This window comes from Alexandromys fortis, unplaced genomic scaffold (assembly GCF_014885135.2).
Source record: "Alexandromys fortis isolate MF-2015 unplaced genomic scaffold, M_Fortis_MF-2015_v1.1 scaffold_18, whole genome shotgun sequence".
Classification (NCBI taxonomy): domain Eukaryota; kingdom Metazoa; phylum Chordata; class Mammalia; order Rodentia; family Cricetidae; genus Alexandromys; species Alexandromys fortis.
Genome location: NW_026067897.1, coordinates 3566217 through 3585208, shown reverse-complemented (window position 1 = coordinate 3585208; position 18992 = coordinate 3566217). Strand labels below are relative to the sequence as shown.

The 18992-nt window shown below is 44.0% G+C and overlaps 1 protein-coding gene across 9 annotated transcripts in view; it reads left to right on the top strand.

The window, feature by feature from the left end:
- Runx1t1 (RUNX1 partner transcriptional co-repressor 1) overlaps nt 1–18992 on the top strand; it is a 159427-nt gene that overhangs the window by 90147 nt on the left and 50288 nt on the right. For 5 of the 9 annotated variants that reach the window (XM_050166426.1, XM_050166417.1, XM_050166398.1 and 2 more), the window contains 3 exons: nt 13438–13575; nt 15616–15857; nt 18711–18800. In XM_050166426.1, coding sequence (XP_050022383.1) covers nt 13438–13575; nt 15616–15857; nt 18711–18800 — 470 coding nt within the window. The remainder of the gene's footprint in view (nt 1–13437; nt 13576–15615; nt 15858–18710; nt 18801–18992) is intronic. The other 4 variants (XM_050166435.1, XM_050166408.1, XM_050166472.1 and 1 more) reach the window with 1 other exon arrangement.

Genomic DNA, 18992 nt, shown 5'->3' with positions numbered 1-18992 from the left:
TGCAGCGGTCGGATCAATAAATCACCAGTAATTGATATTTAAACAAATTTAATAACAAAACAGACTCACAAAACCAAGGTTCCAGCGGGGTAGCCAGCGGAAACAGGAGAGCAAGCGGAAGGGCCCGCGCAGCCTCTGCCCGCGCACTATATCAGTAAACATACGCCTGAGGGCAGCCCGCCCCCAAGGGGAGGGCTTATCCCTACATCCACCTTTACATGAATTCTAGGATCAACCTCAGATAATCAGGCTCCTTCAGCAAATGCTTGTAAGGCATCTTGCCAGCCTTGGTTTGAATGTATCTATTTATTTCATTTTTCAATTATTCCCACACTGAGAATCAGACCTTGTTGAGATAAACACCCAGGCAAATTCTTTAGAACTGAGTGTCTCCCTGGGCTGCCCAGGTTGGCTTCGAGTTCCTTCCTGGGCCCCAGGGATCCTCCACTTGGATTCTCATAACTAACAGGAACTACAGCTATGCACCTATGCTTTGGCCTCACTATTTTTAAGTGTCACCAAAGAGCAACAGCAATTAAAATGAGTGTGGGAGAAGCTGTGAGGCAGGACTGTCATTCCTGCTACAAAAGATGCTGAGGCAAGAGAGCATAGATGTCCACACAAAAGTTCCCCTTTCAAAGGGACAGCGTAGTTTATTCTGTTACCAAGTATGAGTTACTGTGGCCCGGGAACCTGAGTCAGTTTGTCCCAAACAGCATGCTCCAATGTGGTAAGAGTTTCATGAGGATTTTATAGTTACGAAACAAAAGAAAGTCTTAGGTGGTGGAAATGGCAGGAAGTTGAGTTACTGCAAAGACAAAAAAAAAAAAAGACATTATTACCTTGGCTTGTTGGAAGGCAGCAGTCTGTTATGTTCATGCGTTCAAGGTTTCAGGTGACACGTCACAAGGATATTAGGTCAGAAGCGGGTGGGAGTTGAGATAATTTGACTCCAGATTTGTGATATGCCAACTCTCAGATGAGTCAGCCTTGTGGAATCAATAACATAGGTAATCCTCTTTTCCCTGGTAGCTTTGGTTCACACAAGGGCAAGGCTAGCCTTATCACTGTGAAATACAGCAAAAATATCGGTGCATAAAGAGTATGAAGATCGGATCCCTACGTAATTATTTTCCCTGGTCTGGGATGATCTAATAGCTCTTTGTCCAAGTAGTTACTTTCTGTTAATTGGAGCATTCGGGGTTTCTCACTAAATCCCTTTAGTTTAGTTTTGGTTTTTTTGTGTTCGAGACAAAATCTTTTTGTGGTCTGCCTGGCCACGGATTTATGATGCATCAGCCTCTTCCTTTGTTTCCCAAGTGCTGATATCACAGGCATGTGCCATCCTGCCTAAGTATTTTATGCCGCCACTCAGTCAAACAGTTGCTAACGGCCTAGACGAGGAGTCCGGACTTCCCGCTCTGAATGAGGAGACCCTGCTCTGATATCGTAAACAGTGGTGAAATATGAAGCAGGTGGAGATGAAACTGAACCAACAGAAGTGGGGTAGTTGGGCCTCCATCCTCGAGATGTCCACTTTCAGAGCTTCCAGGAACTGTTTCCAAGAAATGATTACAAGAAGATCCAAGAGTTGTTGGGATGAAGGGGACAGTTGTCGATGAAAGGTGGTGCTTCCCCAAGATGTGTACTGCCTGGAATCTACCAGAATTGCCAATACCAGTGGCTTTTCTCTTCATGAACTCCCTGAGATAATATTCTAGCTAAAAGCACCATTTGGCTCTTATGGTTCCTCTTTTCTTGATCTGGAGACCATCTCTGTCTCAAAGTGAGCAAGTTGGGGTAGACTCTTTGCACCAGCTTGTATTTCTTCCTTGGAGGAGTGTGTTCTCAGCTCCTCTCCTCTCCATTTATCCATCCTTTTTCTGATCTGAGTAACCAGGGATTAGTCACACATCCGCAGATGTTTGGGCACAGCCCAGCTTTGCTTTCTTTGTCCATTCAACAGCCTGTATCGGTGCTTCTATTCCATACACTTTCATAAATGGCAAGGAAGTTGGAATTGTTAACATATATATGTGCTCATGAAGTTGCCATTCAGAAATGGGATTAAAAGTCTCCAATATAGCTGGATCATTGCTATACAATGCTCAATTGGTAGAGCGTCTGTCTAGCATTCAGGAGGCCTGGGTTCAAGCTCCAGAAATGAATGCACCTGTGAGCCCAGGACTCGGGGGGTGAAGGCAGCACAACGGAAGTCCAAGGTCATCCTTGGCTGCATACTGAGGTCTAGGCTATCATGGGTAATGTGAAACCCTGTCTCAAAGAAGGAAGAGAAATTCTTGTTGTTCCAAATGGACATGACCCAGTCGTCTTATTTTTTGAACTTAGTTTTAATAAGTAGCTCTAGTAGGGTATGACTTACCTGGCTTTCTTCTTCAGCAGCTTTCATGTTCACTGAAGGCACAGGTGCACCCTGGCTCTTCTCTGACTCTGGCCCAGCTGCTGTTACTCTGTTCCCAGGCTGTGGTAGTGGTTGTGTTGTCCTGACCATAGTTACCCTGGTGTTCACTAATGCCTTGTACTCAAGATGTTTATTCTCATGCTTGCTTCTCAGAGATTGTGACTCACTGGGTGTTATTCTAGCTCTCCTGTTTCAGACGGATACTCATGTCCATGGTAGTATTCAGGTCAACCAGCATGCACGTGAATAGGGTGACCTGAAAGCCATGGGGGATGTCTGATGTCTATCGGACAAGGCACCAATCTATGAATACAGCATGATATCATTAGGAAATTTTTTTTTCAGTAGTCTTTGGTCCTACACTTGGTCTCTAGGTTATTAAGCCTCCAAGTTCTAGAAGATTAGGCCCAGGCTAAAGGCCCACTTAATCCCACTTCCCACGTTGGCTAATTTGTTACTTCCAGAGCCGTTTTCTTTGGGTGTCTTTCCCTTTGCGAGGACGAACAAGCAAGCCTTGGAGAAAATTGTCATGCAGTGTGTACAGCCACCGCTGTGAACATGGAACATGGCTGGTGCGGTCAGGAGAAAATTTTACGTTTGATTTCATCTTAATTAAAACTTGAATTGTCACCAGAGACATTGGCTGTAGCTATTGCACTGGAACATAAAGTTCCTTGTATGTCAATAGCTCTAGATGTAACATCAACGAATGTGGTCTGCATTCCTGTGTTTTTAAGTCATCAATGAAGTAGCATTTGGCCTGCGAGAACATTAACTTTGAGGCCTGGAGTTAGCTCAGTTAAAACCTGAGTGAACCTTCAAAATCTCCATCTCCAGTTTCCACCCCTCTTTCCTTCTTGGTTTCTTTCTGTCTTCAAACATTTTTTTTTAAGATTTATGTTTATGAGTGTTCTTTCTGCGTGTACACGTTTATCCCGGAAGAGGGCGTCAGATCCCATTGTAGATGATTGTGCACCACCTTGTGGGTGCTGGGAATTGAAACCAGTGCTCTGGAAGAGCAGCCAGTACTCTTAACCACTTAGGCATCTCTGCAGCCCCTCTTGGTTTCTCTCCAATGGGAAGATCTGTAGTCCCCTCTCATTGTAAACTTGAAGTGAGATAATGCCTGCCATCACACTTTTTGGACCAGCGCTTACAGAGTTTTGCTTGTGTATTATTGATCTTCTTGTCGCTGTGGCAAAATACATGACAAATTCCACTGAGAGAAGTGTTTATTTTGTTCCAGATTTTGAGGGTACAATCCATTTTGGCAGGGACTGTACGGTAGCAGGAGTTTGAGACATCTGGTGACATTGCCTTTGGTCAGAAAACCATGACTGTGTGTGCTCAACTTACTTTCTCCTTTTCTTTCAGCCCAGGACTCCAGCCCACGGAATAACGTTACCCATATTTAGGGTGAGTTTTCCCAGGATAACACAATCTAGAAAATCCCACAGCCATACCCTGAGATTTGTCACCTGTGTGACTCTGGATTCTAAATAGACAGTTTTAATCAGAGCTTGTTCTTAGTTGTAAGAATAAAATGTGCTCATTTGGAACAGAGAAACGGTGTATTTTTGGGCTCATGAATGCTTCCCCCCCAATGTTTAGTGTGTCTGTGTGTGACAATACTACTAGCAAAACAGGAGCTTTGGAGCTTGTGTGGGACATATGTGAACAGGCTGAATTATTAAAATATTTCTTGGCTGCAGCTCCCCTCTAATGGCTAGAAGACACTGCCTGGCAACAGGCATCCTGGTCCTCGGGCTCTTACTCTTAACCCCTTTGCAGCAACTTTCCATGGTAATACGGATAAAAAGGGAAGAGTTTGAAACATTACTTTATAAGATTATTTGAACACACACACATATGTATTTAAATACATAAAATTAAACATGTGTATTAAATACATAAATAAATATAACTAAATATATATTTAAATGAGTTATGACATATGGGGTGATAATGCACCCCTCCTCCCCAGGAGCCAGAGACTACCAAAACTGCAGGGTCAGGCATAGGAAACTTCCCTACAAGCTGTTGGTTGAAGGAGTCAGGAGATTCCCCAAACAATAATAGGTGCTTCCATTGCCCATGGTTGCCTACCAGAGTGAAGGTAAGACTCTGTTGCTGAAAACACCTCCTACTTCTGACCACACCAGAACAGTGAAACCGGAGCTGCCCTGGACGTCTTCCGCCCGAGGGCTAGCTCTCGTAGAGTCACAAGTTACTGTGCAGGCTGCCAAGGGAGACAAGCAATGAACTGTTCTACACTGCCATAAAACCTAGAGCCAACACATTGACCATCCCAGCAAGACATCTTTATTTGAGCAATAGTAGTGTTCGCTGTCTAATTAGACACTCAGCAGGAGGGAATCCATGCCTGGTTCTGTGAACCTAGCCAGCTGCCTGTTGCTGGAGAGGTCATAGACCCTGGAGCAGAGCCTACTGCCGTCATTTTCCTAAACCAATATAGTCTCTAACTGCATTCCAAAGCTTCGTCTTTCTACCTCCAGGTAAGTGGAGCGCTCACCCTTCATCAGGTAGAGACCACCAATCACCAAGATTCACTACTGGTCAGAATGCAGAGAAGTGACCATGGGGTTCTCAGCCACAACTGATACATGGGGCTTTATTTTATTTTATTTTCTTAAAAGATGATCTCTGGTTTTGAGCTCTCATGTGGTTGAGGAGGGATTTGAACTTCTGACTCTTCTTTCTCCTCTGGAGTGCTGAGCTTCTAGCCATTCCTCCCCACACCCACTTTGTCCAGTGACTGAGTCTGTCCCCAGCCCTCTCTACTACTTCTCTCTCCTCCTCTTGTTCCTTCTCCCTCCTCCTCCTTTCCTGTACCTCCTCCTCTCCCCATATCTCCTCCCCATCATCTTTTTTGTTGCTTTTTTCATTTGTTTCTTTAGAGATAAGATTTCATGAATTTTTGCTCTTTCCTCCCCCACCTTCCCTAAACCAGGCCTGATTTATACAGAACTGGACCAAATCCAGGACTTTATGTATGCTAGGCAAGCAGTGTGCCATTTGTGATCCCAGTACCTGAGAGCCCCAGGCAGAAGAATCAACAGGACCTGGAGACCAGCTGGAGCTATCTAATGGGGATGGACACACACACACACACACACACACACACACACACACACGTACACTTTCATACCTTAGCTGTCAAAGAAAGTGGATATTTTGAGGGAGAATTGTGCAGTGGATCAATTGCTTTATAACCAGGCCACTGCTGAAAATTTTGTGATAAGGACTGAGAAGGTATCTGAAGAGATGCAGTTGATAATCATTTTAAGGGTGTGTGGGCGCACAGTGGATATTCTGGAGGGCCTAGAAGTGTCTGCGAATGGAGGAAGGCTGTGCATCCTCACCAGTTTCAAAGTCGTTGTGGTTCCATGTCAGATGTGCGTCTTCTGGATGGAGTCCCGTGCGGGTGACGGAAACCATGGAATAGCAGCACTCCCAGAGGACTCTGGCTCAATGCAGCCTGACAGGATCAGGGCTCTGGTGAAGACTGTAGAATGTGAAGAGGCGGTGCTCTGGGTAGCACCACCCCCAACCCCTCTCAAGGGTCAGGACTGTTTCCTCCTTCCTTGTTTAAGAGGAAGGGTGTTATCTTAATCTTATACTCATCCTTGACCTACTGCCTTGTTCACAACTAGAGCTCAACACCCACCTTGAAAGGCAGGTTGGGTAGAGAATTAGTGGGAAACAAGGGGCAGCTGCCCCATGGAACTGCGAGGGAAGGATTGGCACTTGAGTAAACTCAGGGGACCCCAGCATAGGACAAGGAGTTTGGATCTGGGGCTCTGGTGTGTTTGTGACTGGGCAAACCAAAGGAATATTTGGTTTGTCGTGGAAACTGTGGAACCCTCCTTCAGGTAATTGCTTGTTAGTTGTTAGTTACTCTCTGAGACAGAGTCTAAGTGACTCAGGCCAGCCTTCAACAGCTAACAGGCTTCCTCTTCCTTGTAAAGGCTGGAATTACAGGGGTATTTCACCATGCCCAGCAAAGTATTATGTTTTTATTTTAATATGTTAGGTAGGTGTGTGTGTGTGTGTGTGTGTGTGTGTGTGTGTGTGTGTGTGTGTAGGAGGGAGACAATAACAGACTCTCTTATTATATATAGCCCAGTCTAGTCTTGGATTTATCATCCTCCTGCCTCAGGCTTCTGAATGCCGGAACTACAGACAAATATCATTTTGTCCAGTTCTATGAGGTCATAAGGTCAGAGAAAAGATGAGATCCATTCATGTTTCAGAAATATTTATGGCACCTGTTTTCTTAGTTTGTTCATGTTGCTATAGCAAGTGATACCTTAGAGCGGTAATTTATAAAAATGGGAATTGGTTCCTCCCAGGGCTGGAGCATGGAGGTGATGGCCCTGTCTGTATTTGCAGTGTGGCGCTCATTGCTGGGCTTGTCTGTCCTCACATGGTGGACCAAGAAGACTGCAGTCATTTCTTCAACCTCCCCTGATGCTGTCTTGGCTCTTTCTTAATATCTGCCACACAGGATGGAAAAATGCCTTTGTGGGCACTGGGCACACATCTGCCTCCTAACTGTGCTCCATCCACCACCCATTTTTATTATTATGTTTTTTTTTTTTTTTTCGAGACAGGGTTTCTCTGTGTAACAGTCATGGCTATCCTGGAACTTGCTCTGTAGACCAGGCTGGCCTCAGCAAACTCACTGAGATTTGCTTGCCTCTGCCTCCCGAGTACTGGGAATAAAGGTGTGTGCCACCTCCAGGCCCCTGTTTTTAGTATTTTGAGAGATGGTCTCCTTACACTGTCTAGGCTGACTATAATTTGTAATCCTTCTGCCTTAGCTTCCCTATGGACTGGGATGAGAGCCAGCATATCTGTCTCCTCAATGCTTTTATAATGAAGGCAGAGCCTTCATCACCTAAGCACTTCCTAAAGCCCCCACCTCATAATGTGACATCACTGGCAACACGTGAAATTTGGGCTGCACAGAGATGCATGTCTATCCTCTCGATATTCTTCAAAGCTGAGGCAGAAGCTTGAGTTTGAAGCCAGGCTGAGATAATATAATGAAACCTTGTCTCAAAAATAAAATAAAACCCCAAATGAGTTTGGGGTGACATTTAGACATGGTGCATGTATGACGAAAGGCGAAATGGACCCACACTTATGTTATAGTATGGAAAACTGGTGACTAAGTTGAACTTAATTTCAGATCTTCATAATCTTACAATATTGTGGATGTCCCCCAACTTGGGTTGTCTTTGAACATTTAATCACTTGACCTCTTTACTGGGCTGGTGATGTGTGGGCTGCTAAACCACAGCAGCAACTGGTAGCTGTCATCCACGTTATGGGGACATTGCCCAGGGCACGGTGCTACCCAGCTGTGTATTGCGTGGGCAGGCTAGAGGCTCTATATCTCCTCACCCATCCCCTCCCTCTGCTCTCTCGCCATTGGTTTGTTTTAAAGATAGAGTCTCACTTCTAGCAAGAAGCTCACAGTGTTCTTCCTGCCTCAATCTCGGGGCTGCTGGGCTTACAGGTGTACGACTCTATGCTTGGCCTTAAATATGTTTCTGAGCAGGCACAGTGGCGCACACTTCTTCTCCCAGCCCGCATCCTCTAGGCAGAGATGGGAGGATGGAGAGTAAAGATCACCTTCAGTTGCTTAGTGGGTTGAAGGTAGGCCTGAAGTACAAGAGACACTGTGTTAAAAAAAAAACAAACAAAAGCTGCATTTCTCTGAAACTGCATTTGATTCATTTATTTGTGTGTGTGTGTGTGTGTGTGTGTGTGTGTGCATGTGTGTATGTGTGTGTGCAAATGCCATGGTGCTTGGGGAGGTCAGAGGACAATTTACAGAAATCAATCTCTCGTTCTATCATATGGCTCAGAGACCCAGCTCAGGCCACCTGGCTTGGTGGGAAGCATTTTTACCCACTTATGGGCATCGCCAATGCCTCTCTTACTTAAGATATTGTCAATGAGCTATTGAAGCATAATCTCAGAAAAAAAAAAGCCCCAAATCATCTGTCCGCTATTGTTACTCCATCCCTGTGTGCTATTGATGGCGGGTATGACACTAACTGAATCTTTGAACTGTCTCTAGTACAGGAAGTTATGTGTGTCAATACAGGAAGTTATGTGTGTCAATACAGGAAGTTATGTGTGTTTATTTTATTTTGCTAAGACAGGGTCTTCCTGTGGCTCTTGCTGCCTGGACCTCGCTCTGTAGACCAGGCTAGCCTAACTCACAGAGATCTATCTGCCTCTGCTTCTCAAGTTTTAGAATTAAAGGCATGTGCCACCACACCCGGCCTACACCTGCTTATTAAATGCATGACTAAGAGATAATTCAAACGAGAAAGTTGTCCATAGTGACTGCTGTTTCCATGAGTTGGTGTGTGTGTTAATACATACATATTTTATTGTGGAGAGAGATGGATGAATCATGACAGAGAAGCAAAAGCTGTGTGATGGTGGTTGGTGCATGGGCAGTTAAGGAAAAGTGTAATATGAGATCTCACGGGCAGGGAAGAATGGCAGATAAGGGCAGGGCATTCTAGGTGAGGGAAGCGACAAAGAAAGACCCCAAACAAACAAAAGTCCTCCACAAAACCCAGGAGTAGCAATAGCCATCTCCTGTATTGACAGATCCTCAGACTTGATGGATTTGCAAGATCTATATAGAAAAGTGCAGGATGGTATTGGTGTCCTACACGTGTAGGGATATGCTAGGGTTTTAAACACATGATCTCATTTTTTTCCATCTCACTTTTCTAAGAGCAACATGGAATAGCATTCCCATTTTTATTATGCAGAATTAAGGCTCTGGAGGGGCGCTTACCATTAATGGTCAAAAGAGTCACCTTCACGTTGATCCTCTCCAGCATGGCTTATAACCAAGGCTAGTGTAGAATTCCTGTCTTCTGTAACTTTAGACCACACTTTCAACTGTAAATGAGACAAGCGCTAAGTCAGATTATGTTCTACCTTTACTATAAGAAAGAAAGAAAGAAAGAAAGAAAGAAAGAAAGAAAGAAAGAAAGAAAGAAGAAGGAAAGAAGGAAGGAAGGAAGGAAAGAAAGAACAGAAAGAGAAAACATTGCCTCTAGAGGGCCCTGGCAGTGCATGCCATATTGAAATGGTATCAGTAATACATTTTTATGCGCTGTAAGTTTTTCCGTGCTCCACCATCTTTGGTCCATATGTGCTGGGGGTTGGCCAAGCGGGAAGACTGTCGTGTCTAGAAGTTGCGGGAGTCCTTACCGGAGAGGCCACGTCTACTCTTGTTTATTTTACCCATCTCCCTTCCATGCCCGAACAGTTTTCTTTTTCAATCTCTTACTTCCCACTTTCCCCCTCTCTCCTTCTCTCCTCCCCTCCCCGTGTCATTTTGTGTCACTCTTTCAGTAGGAATCACAAATCATCCTCCAGCAACTGTAAACCAGGAAGGATTTACCAGGAAAATATAATCCTCATTCGCTTAAAACAACGGCACGCGGTGCGGTGTCGCCTCATGTTGGTTTAACCGTATCCTGTAATTTGAAGTGGGGTAAGATGCTTCTCTGGTTAAGTCACTGCTCTGGTGCTGGTTGCTATAAGGGTTTCAAGAATATAGATTTCAAAAACACTGAAAGAGTAATTCCAAACAAATGCAGCCACGCTCTGCATACTTGAAACATATTGTCTGAATTTATCTTAAATCTCCGTGTTCCAGAATGTTTCTGTGTGCATGGGTTCGGCCTGGCCGGTGGTTTCTTCATCCATCTCTACCCTGGGTGGGTTGTGTGGAGCAGAACAGAATGGCTTCCATATGGTCCCACTTTGTTGTCGTTTGTAGGGCCTCTGGGTTGGAACCATTTGATCAGAGAAGTCCACCGTCACAGGAATTTGGCTAATGTCAAACCCGAAATATATCCATGTGCACATATATCTGGTCGGAATGAATCTATTCCTGTTTGAACTAGCGGCATTCTTCCGTGCGTTAATTGGTAGTTCTTCTTCCTAAAGTATTGATGAAATTGAGTGTGTGGTTCAAGGCTGATGTTGACAATTGTTCCCAGTTAAAGCCATGAGGGGATCTGTCATCTTTCCAGAAATGGACAGAGATCGCGATACAAAGATTGCCTTGTGCAGAAATCTAAATCTTAAGTTTGAAGAGGAAGCTCGCTGTGTGCTTTATACTGTATCTCCTTTTTCCTTGGTAGAAGTACTTAAAAGTACAGAGGAGTGGTTGAGCCATATCAGTTTAGGTATTGCTATCTGAGGTGGGCTGAGGAGGTCATCAGTTAGGGGTAAGCAAATCTTCCCAGGGCATCTCTCCCTTTGGGGCCTTCCTTCTTGTTTCTGTTCTTTCCCAGCTTCTTCCTTTTCCTTCTATTGTTTTTCCCCCACTTCCTCCCATATCCCCTTCCCCCTCTGCTCTTCCTCTCTCTGTCTGTGAAACCACGTGCTCCAAGTCTGTGTATCTGGCCTGTCTTCCCTCCTGGTTCCCTGTGAGTGTTAGCCGAATGAAAGCCAGATGGACCAGCAGTTCCCACTGTTATCTCCCAGCAGACTCTGGCAAGCCTCCTCCTCTCCCTCCTTTCTTGGCATGACAGGACTATTTGCCTTTATTTAGGGAGACTGTGTTCGCTGCTGTACCTCTTCCCTCCGCTGCAGCACAAGCGGAGAGCTATTCATTCTGTTCTTGCCAAGGTTGGTTGAGGAGAGTGGAGTGTGTGGTGGGTTTATTAGGGAGCCTGCCTAACTTATTTATTTTTCTAAAATAAGTGATTACGGTGCTGGCTGTTAAGGACTCTGGGTAGCAGTATGAAGACTTTTTTTTTTTCCACAGTAAGGTAAAGTCAAGCAAGTTGTGCTTGTGTCCCTCCTGACATTTCCCTGGGGACACTTCTCTTGCCCTAGAGTGACTCAGGGTTGAGCCAGTGGAAGAGAGGGAGGAACAGCGCCAGACACTGCTGGCTCTGTCATGAGGCAAAATGCACTTATTACATTGATGTTGATTTTATTACATCATCCCTAATATCGTATCAACATCAGTTCAACTTTTAAAATGCTCTATTATATTGCTTCCCCACAGCCTATGATTTTTTTTTTTTTTTGACAGGGTCTTAGTAATTCTCAGGAGTTTAGGCCTCTGTGTAGGACAGGACAACCTCCAATTTCAATTACTTCTCCTGCCTCTGCCTCTCAAGTGCTGGGATTCCTGGCCTGTGCCTCTCAACTTTGGTAGGAAATTGCTTTTGTTTGTTTGAGCTGTAATCTTAGGTGTTTCAAGGTGCCCTTGAACTCCTGATCCCCCTTGCCTTCACCTCCCACCTGCAGGGATTACAAACCTGTGCCTTGAAATCTGCCATAACACGTTGCTTTGAAGAAAGATGAACTAAGTTTGGGTTTTTTTTGTTTGTTTATTTGTTTGTTTGTTTTAGACAGGGTTTCTCTGTACAATAGCCCTAGCTATCCGGGAACTAGACAGGCTGACTTGGAATTCAGAGATCTGCCTGCCTCTGCCTCCCGAGTGCTTCGGTTTGGGATTTTAAAAGTAGTGATCTGCGGGTTTACATTTTCATTTAATAATTGACTTTAAAATACTCATTTATTTTAATTTTACATGTATGTGTGTGTGTGTACCTCATGTATGTACATGTACCATGTGTGTACAATCCCTAGGAATACAGATAGGGGGCACTGGATCCTTTGGAACTGGCGTTACAGATGATTGTGAGCCACCATGTAGGTGCTGGGAACTGGATCCAATAAGTCCCCTTAACCACTGAGCCATCTCACCAGCTCTCTTAATATTTGACTTTTAAGTAAATTGAGAGTTACTTGTTATAATTTTCCTAATAATTTAAAAACCCTGCTCTCAATAGTGTATAATTTTACTCTTTGGAAAGAGGACAAGTGCAAAATTTTGTGTCTAAAGTTGTAGAAATTCCTCAAAAACGTTTTTTGAAGTATCTGTCATGTGTTTGTATAAAATTGGATCCGAAGAAACAAACAAGAAACCATTTCATTTTTAGCGAGAACTCTATTGCCTTGAAAATTATATTAGAAATAGGTGGAAATGGCAAGGGAAAAATATACTTAGAAGCCCCACGTCCACACTGCCACCCATTCTTAGGGGCCTGAAGCAGGAGGATGATGCAGGTTTGAGGCCAGGCTGGCCTACATGGAGAGTTCCCAGGTCAGCCTAGACTAGAGTGAAACCCTGTATCAAACAGCTAGTATACATGGGCAAGAGGGGGAGTATACTTGTGTGAGAACAACTTGGGCTTATAAGTGGCCACCATTGGGTATTCAGGTTTGTCCATGGCCCCTCTTTTGATGTTTATCAGCTTTTCTTGGGGGCTTCATATACTAACGTTATTAAGTGGAGTGCTGGTCTCAAGCATGTAGCAGGACATAAATTCACACATTCTATATAAAGAACAGCTCAACTTCGCTGCGTACAGAGCATTTCTGTGTTTTTAATGTAGGGCAGATAAAACTGAAGATCCGGGAAACATAGCTTGTTTCATTTAATCGACCAGAAAACCAAGCGAGGCAGGGTAGGAGGTGTTGCAGGAATGCACTGTGAAGGGCCTGCTCCTGCGGGGGCCTGACTGCTTCTCTGACACTCGGTAGCTGTTGCTCCTGAGCTGTCAGGAGGGGTTCATTACGTCCGTCTCCCTCATCTGTTTTCTGCTCCTCGCTAATGTTGGCTTCGGCTCTGAGTGAAGTTGTGCTGGTGCATATAACACCAGGAAGGTAGCATCTGCCGAGCCAGAAATAACAATAGGGTATTATATAGCCTGGTTACAAATGAGGTCCCGCCATCTGTGCTACACCTTCTCAAGTGGGACTTGGATGGGGAAAAATTCTGCCTTAAACTTTCATAGATAAGTGTGTTTTACTGATAGACGATGCTGAATTTCTTGTGTCCGTGTGCCTCTGCTAAAGACAGTCCCCGCTTGCGAGTGGGGAGGTTAAGGGGTGAAATAACGTGTTTCTGGTGGCATTCCCAGATCGGACTGAGAAGCACTCCACAATGCCAGACTCACCTGTGGATGTGAAGACACAATCTCGGCTGACCCCTCCAGCGATGCCGCCTCCCCCAACGACTCAAGGAGCACCAAGAACCAGCTCGTTTACCCCGACCACGTGTAAGTACTCAGCTTGTGAACCGAAGTTTTCAGTTTTGAAGGTTCAATTGAAAGTTTTCTGCACGTAGAAAACAATCAAGGAAAAAATAAAATCCCGTATCAATGCTTTATGCAGAATCGAGTGCAGTTGAAAGTGTGCCAGTAGGTAATGGCTATTGAACCCAAACAAAAGGGTCATGTTTTAGGTGTAATTGGCACAACTGTGCATATTTGCCTGCCTTTATATTATTTCTTTAACATTATAATCTGCGACGATTTGAGCAAATGAATAATATTACATTTGTTCTCGTGTTCTGGTTAGGCCTATGATTTTTAATTCATGTTAATGTAGAGCTAGCTCTTTATTTTGGTTGTTCAGTTTCACTTAGAACACAAAAAAATATGCTATAATTATTTCTAGTTACTTCTACCTTGCTTTCTTTATGTCAAATAGCTAGAAATAATGTTAAAATAAAAAGAGCTCACATTCTGAAACCTTAAAAGGGCCATTGCTTGGTGCAACAGTTACCTATAGAAACTTCCTGAATTCAACAGCATGATTTTTGTCACGAACCTGCCGGGCTTTTATCCAAACCTATTCCATTTGTATTCAGCTCAGGTCCTGTTCTATGAGTCGAGTCATTGGGGTGTCCTTCCTCCTGCAGCATTCCAGAAAGGGACAGTAAATTCTGACTCTGACCACCAACTAAGTTCCCCATTTTAACGGAGGTACTCGGTAGGATGGATTTAATCAGTCCCATGGTTCTGGTTAAAAGTGACATCAAGGCTTTGTGAGGCTAAGCAGTGTTTATTTGTTCTCCATGATACTATTAATGGACCATGTGCCATGAAATCATATAAATGAAAAATATCTAATAGGCAAAAATAAATCCATGAGTCTCTAAAGATACATGTCCCAAGCCTTCCTGCAGGACCCCGCTGCCCTTCAAAGGAGCCTTCCAAATGTGTACGGGGCAGAAGGTTGTGACCTTGTCATCCAATGGTTTGTTATCCAAAGTCATGGTGACCCTGTCTGTCTCCTCTGACAAGGCCTGATGAGCTAGCGTTGATAGGTAACTTTGTTCCTCGTTGAGATTAAAGAACATTTAATACTCTGTTCTGCTTTTGCTTTTGAGAAAGGGTCTCCTGTGTAGCCCATGCTGCCCTCAGGCTTGCTATATTATAGTCAAAGGTGACATTGAACTTTTTATCCTCTTGCCTAATCTCCCAAGTGCTGGGATACCAGGAATATGACACAGCACACGCACACCTCCTCTTCCATGCTCACTCTTACATACCGTCATCTTGATGTTCAAATATGTTCAAGTAAGGCCATCATCTTGATGTTCAAACAAGTTGTTCAGGAAGGAATTTAGTAAATTAACTACTGATCCATGCGTTGGGTTAGTTTGAGTTGTCCCCTTTCCCATCCTTAAAATAGCTCCTTAGTAAATCCCAACCCATCCTGTCTTCCTATGTAAAACGTAACATTTCCCCCTAAATAAATGGTTAAGAAATAGGAGGGAAAGAAAATAGCCGTCTAATTGGGTGGTATAAGGTTAAAACTTGAAAGTCCTCTTCCTATAAACACAGCTGTCAGTTGTGTGTACAAAACATGATTAAGAATGCTCAGTGATAAATTTAGTCCCCACCAAATGTACACTTTCTCTCGGGGACCGGTTTGGGGAGAAACTGTCCTGTTCTGTTGATGTAAGCCTGTGACAAAAGCCTGACTTCCAAAGCTGTTTGTGCTATGTTTGAAGCGTTTCAGGTGCTGGCATATGTGAAGGGAGGCAGGGGTGGCTCCATGCGGCAGCAGGCTCCATTTATTATCAGCTTCTGTGCAGCAGGCCGCCCCTCACTGTGAGCAGGAGACCTGAGCTGACAGAGATCCCCAGGCCGGGGATGCCCTGATGGCCAAGCATTTTGCCAAGTGTCCCAATATTTTTGAAAACACACAGCCACTAGATTTCAGGACAAGGACCCTTAGTGGCAGTTCTTTCCTTCCTTCTCCTTGTACACTGATTTACTTTTCTCCTTCTGGTTTTATGCCCTTGACAGTAACAAATGGCACCAGCCATTCACCTACGGCCTTGAATGGCGCCCCCTCGCCGCCCAATGGCTTTAGCAATGGGCCTTCCTCTTCCTCTTCCTCTTCTCTGGCTAATCAACAGCTGCCCCCAGCCTGTGGTGCTAGGCAACTCAGCAAGCTGAAACGATTTCTTACTACCCTGCAGCAGTTTGGCAATGACATTTCACCGGAGATTGGAGAAAGAGTCCGCACCCTCGTACTAGGACTGGTGGTAAGCGCACAGAAAGAAGTCTGTTTTCTGGGACAAGAGGCCGTGTGTGCCTTGGGAGTGGAGCGGGTAAGGCAGGAAAAGTAGATGCCCCAACCCCACAGCAGTTTCTATGTCTTCAGGTATTGAGCAAGTCTGTCTGTTTCTACAGTAAAGGGTTTTTCAGTTCTGCATTCTGAATGGACTCTACCGTAGTCAATATTACTATTGGACTGATAACTATATAGGGATATAGGCAGTTGTTGACTTGCTCATAAGTACATGGGTGTGTATGCATATGTGTGCACAGATGTGTTTATATGCTGTGTATTACATGGATATGTATATAGACATATATATGTGTGTGTTTATACAATATGTACACGTGTTTGTAGATCCTTCTCATAAGCATAGTCTCCTGGCATGGTTAAGGGCTATCTACAGTAGTAGAGTGGTTTGTTATGTTAATGAGTCACTTAATCCAATTGAATGCTTATTTTAATGTCCCTGCTTTAAGAACTTTACTACTGGCTTAGATGAACAAGAATTTATGACAAGTAATACATTCTTCTTTCCTGTAGTTTCATTCTTAAGGCTAAGTGCATTAAAGATTTCATTGCGAAACAGACATAAAATTTACCATTTTTAACTGTACCATTCACTAGCATTACAAACACAGACATATTGTACAGTTGTTACCCCTAATGCATCTCCAGACCCAGAGCTTCTGTGTGTTCAGACAGAGAGAGAGATAAAGGGGGGGGGAGTGAGTGAGAGAGCAGGCATGGGGGGGTTCATTCATACACACATGCCTCTGTGGGGGGGGGCGGTTCATTCATACACACATGCCTCTGTGTGTGTGTGCATGTGTGTGTGTGCACACATGGCTTCATTTATACACACATGCCTCTGTGAGTGTGTGTGTGTGTGTTGGGGGGCACTGGGCATGGAAACCAGGGTCCCGCACATGCTCAGCAAGTGTCCTTTTCCTGACCTACACCCTCAGCCGTCTGGAGTCGTTCCATTTTTCTCGGCTGAAACCTGTACTCATTAGAGAGTAGTCCATTTCTCTCCCACCTGTTACTGTCTAGTAACGACTAATTGAGTCTGTTCTATAGCATATGAGGGCTGCAGAGTCTGCTCCTCCTTTCTCAACTTCCTGAGTTTAGGATCACAGAGCTTGTGGGCCTTTTAGTTTTATTTTTTTAAATAATCTTAAACTAATTCTTTTTATCTATTATGTATGTATGTATGTATGTATGTATGTATGTATGTATGTACTATGTTTTTCAAGACTGGGTTTCTCTGTGTAACAGACCTAGCTCTCTTGGAACTAGTTCTGTAGACGAGACTGACCTCAAACTCAGAGATCCGCCTGCCTCTGTCTTCTGAGTGCTGGGATTAAAGGCGTGCGCCACCACCACCAGGCTTAAACTAACTCTTTACTGTAGGTAGAATTATTTAAATTATTAGTTTGAAAATAAATTATTTGTCCTGGCATATTCCACTGTATTCTGTATATTATCAAAGTGGAAATTAGAGTATATGTCCTCTTTTAACTCCTTACCTTCAAGTCATTTTATCTTAATTGTGGTTTTTGATACAAACAATTCCTTAGTCCTTAGGAAGGCTGTGGCCCCAGTACTGAGCCATGGGGTCCCCTGATTAAGTAGCCCTTCCCTCCAGGCCTGAAGTGGAACTGACAAGCGTCCCCTAGATGACTTATTGTAATTATGTGGAGTGACCATGGGCAAAACACGACCAAACACAGGCCTTGGATCACCACTGCCTGCATTTAGTAGCTTCCGCATTTAAAGAAGGAAGAATGTCCTGTTTCCCAGTCTGCCAGCTCCTCTGTCCCCAGGACAGAAGGTGACTTTTGTAGAAGTAGACATGCATCCCTGAACTTGATGTCCTAGGTCAGTTTCTTACATTCCCCTCTACATTTATTGTTTCCTCGCTTCCCCTCCTTCCCCTCTCCCCTCTCCCTGCTTCCTTTCCCTTCTTCATTTTTTTGATATAGAGTATCTCTATAGCATTGGTTGTTCACAGGCTGGCCTTGAACTCACAGAGATCTACCTGCCTCTTCCTGCCACATGCTGGGATCAGTAATGCGAGCAACATGCCCAGCTCTTTATTTTTATTTTTTAATTTGTGTAATATATAGGCCTTCCAGCATGTCAGTAAGCCAAGGAGCTGCAAAGCAAATCCACAGCAATAACAAGGGACTTTTTTCTTTTTTTCTTTTCTTCCTTTCCTTTTATTTTCTTCCCTTCCCTTCTTTTTTCTTTTTTGGCACAGGATCTCACTGTATAATCTTGGCTATATCCTGTAGTTTCATATGTAGGTCAGGCTGGCCTTGAACTCACAGAATCTGCCTGTCTCTGCTTCTCAAGGGTTGGGATTAAAGACACACAACCCCACACTTGGCCTAGAAGTGACTATTTGTTCAGTGAGTAGAGAAGAGACTTCTAGATTTTGAGGAAAGGTTTCAGGATATCGTCCACTTTGCCCAAGGGTTTGAAATGTAGCTGGGCCTGAACTTGAACTCTTGCTCTTCATGCCTCAGTGTCCTATGTGGGGGACTGTAGGAGTGCAGTGTGGGTCACCTTGTCCTGCTCAGACCCTGGGACATTTGATTGGCCACCTTGTCATAATCAGATACACTTCAGTAACTGCAGATTATAGAGCTGGAAGCACAGTCAGCCATGGGACATCATGATCTTCACTTTATGAAGTCAGTAGATTGCACATTGGAAGCTCTGCATCTTTTGTCTGTTGTTATACTGCCTTGTACCAATATCAATAACCGAATGGTTTCAGTGTTTTTGGTATTTACTAAGGAAAGTGTGATTATAATTCATATTTTCTCCCCAGAACTCTACGTTGACAATTGAAGAATTTCATTCCAAACTGCAAGAAGCCACTAATTTCCCACTGAGACCTTTTGTCATCCCGTTTTTGAAGGTACTGTACAGCTCATTGATCTGGAAAGCATTCCAGAACACATTGTTCTTAGGCCGTAACTGTATTTCTATTTAAGAGGAGGTCAAAGTATTTCAGGGGCTCTCTGACTTCATTTACTGGATAGATATGTACTCTTGGTCCTGTTTGAAGGAATTCCAAATGTATAAAGAAGGCCATCTAAATAAGATCAGA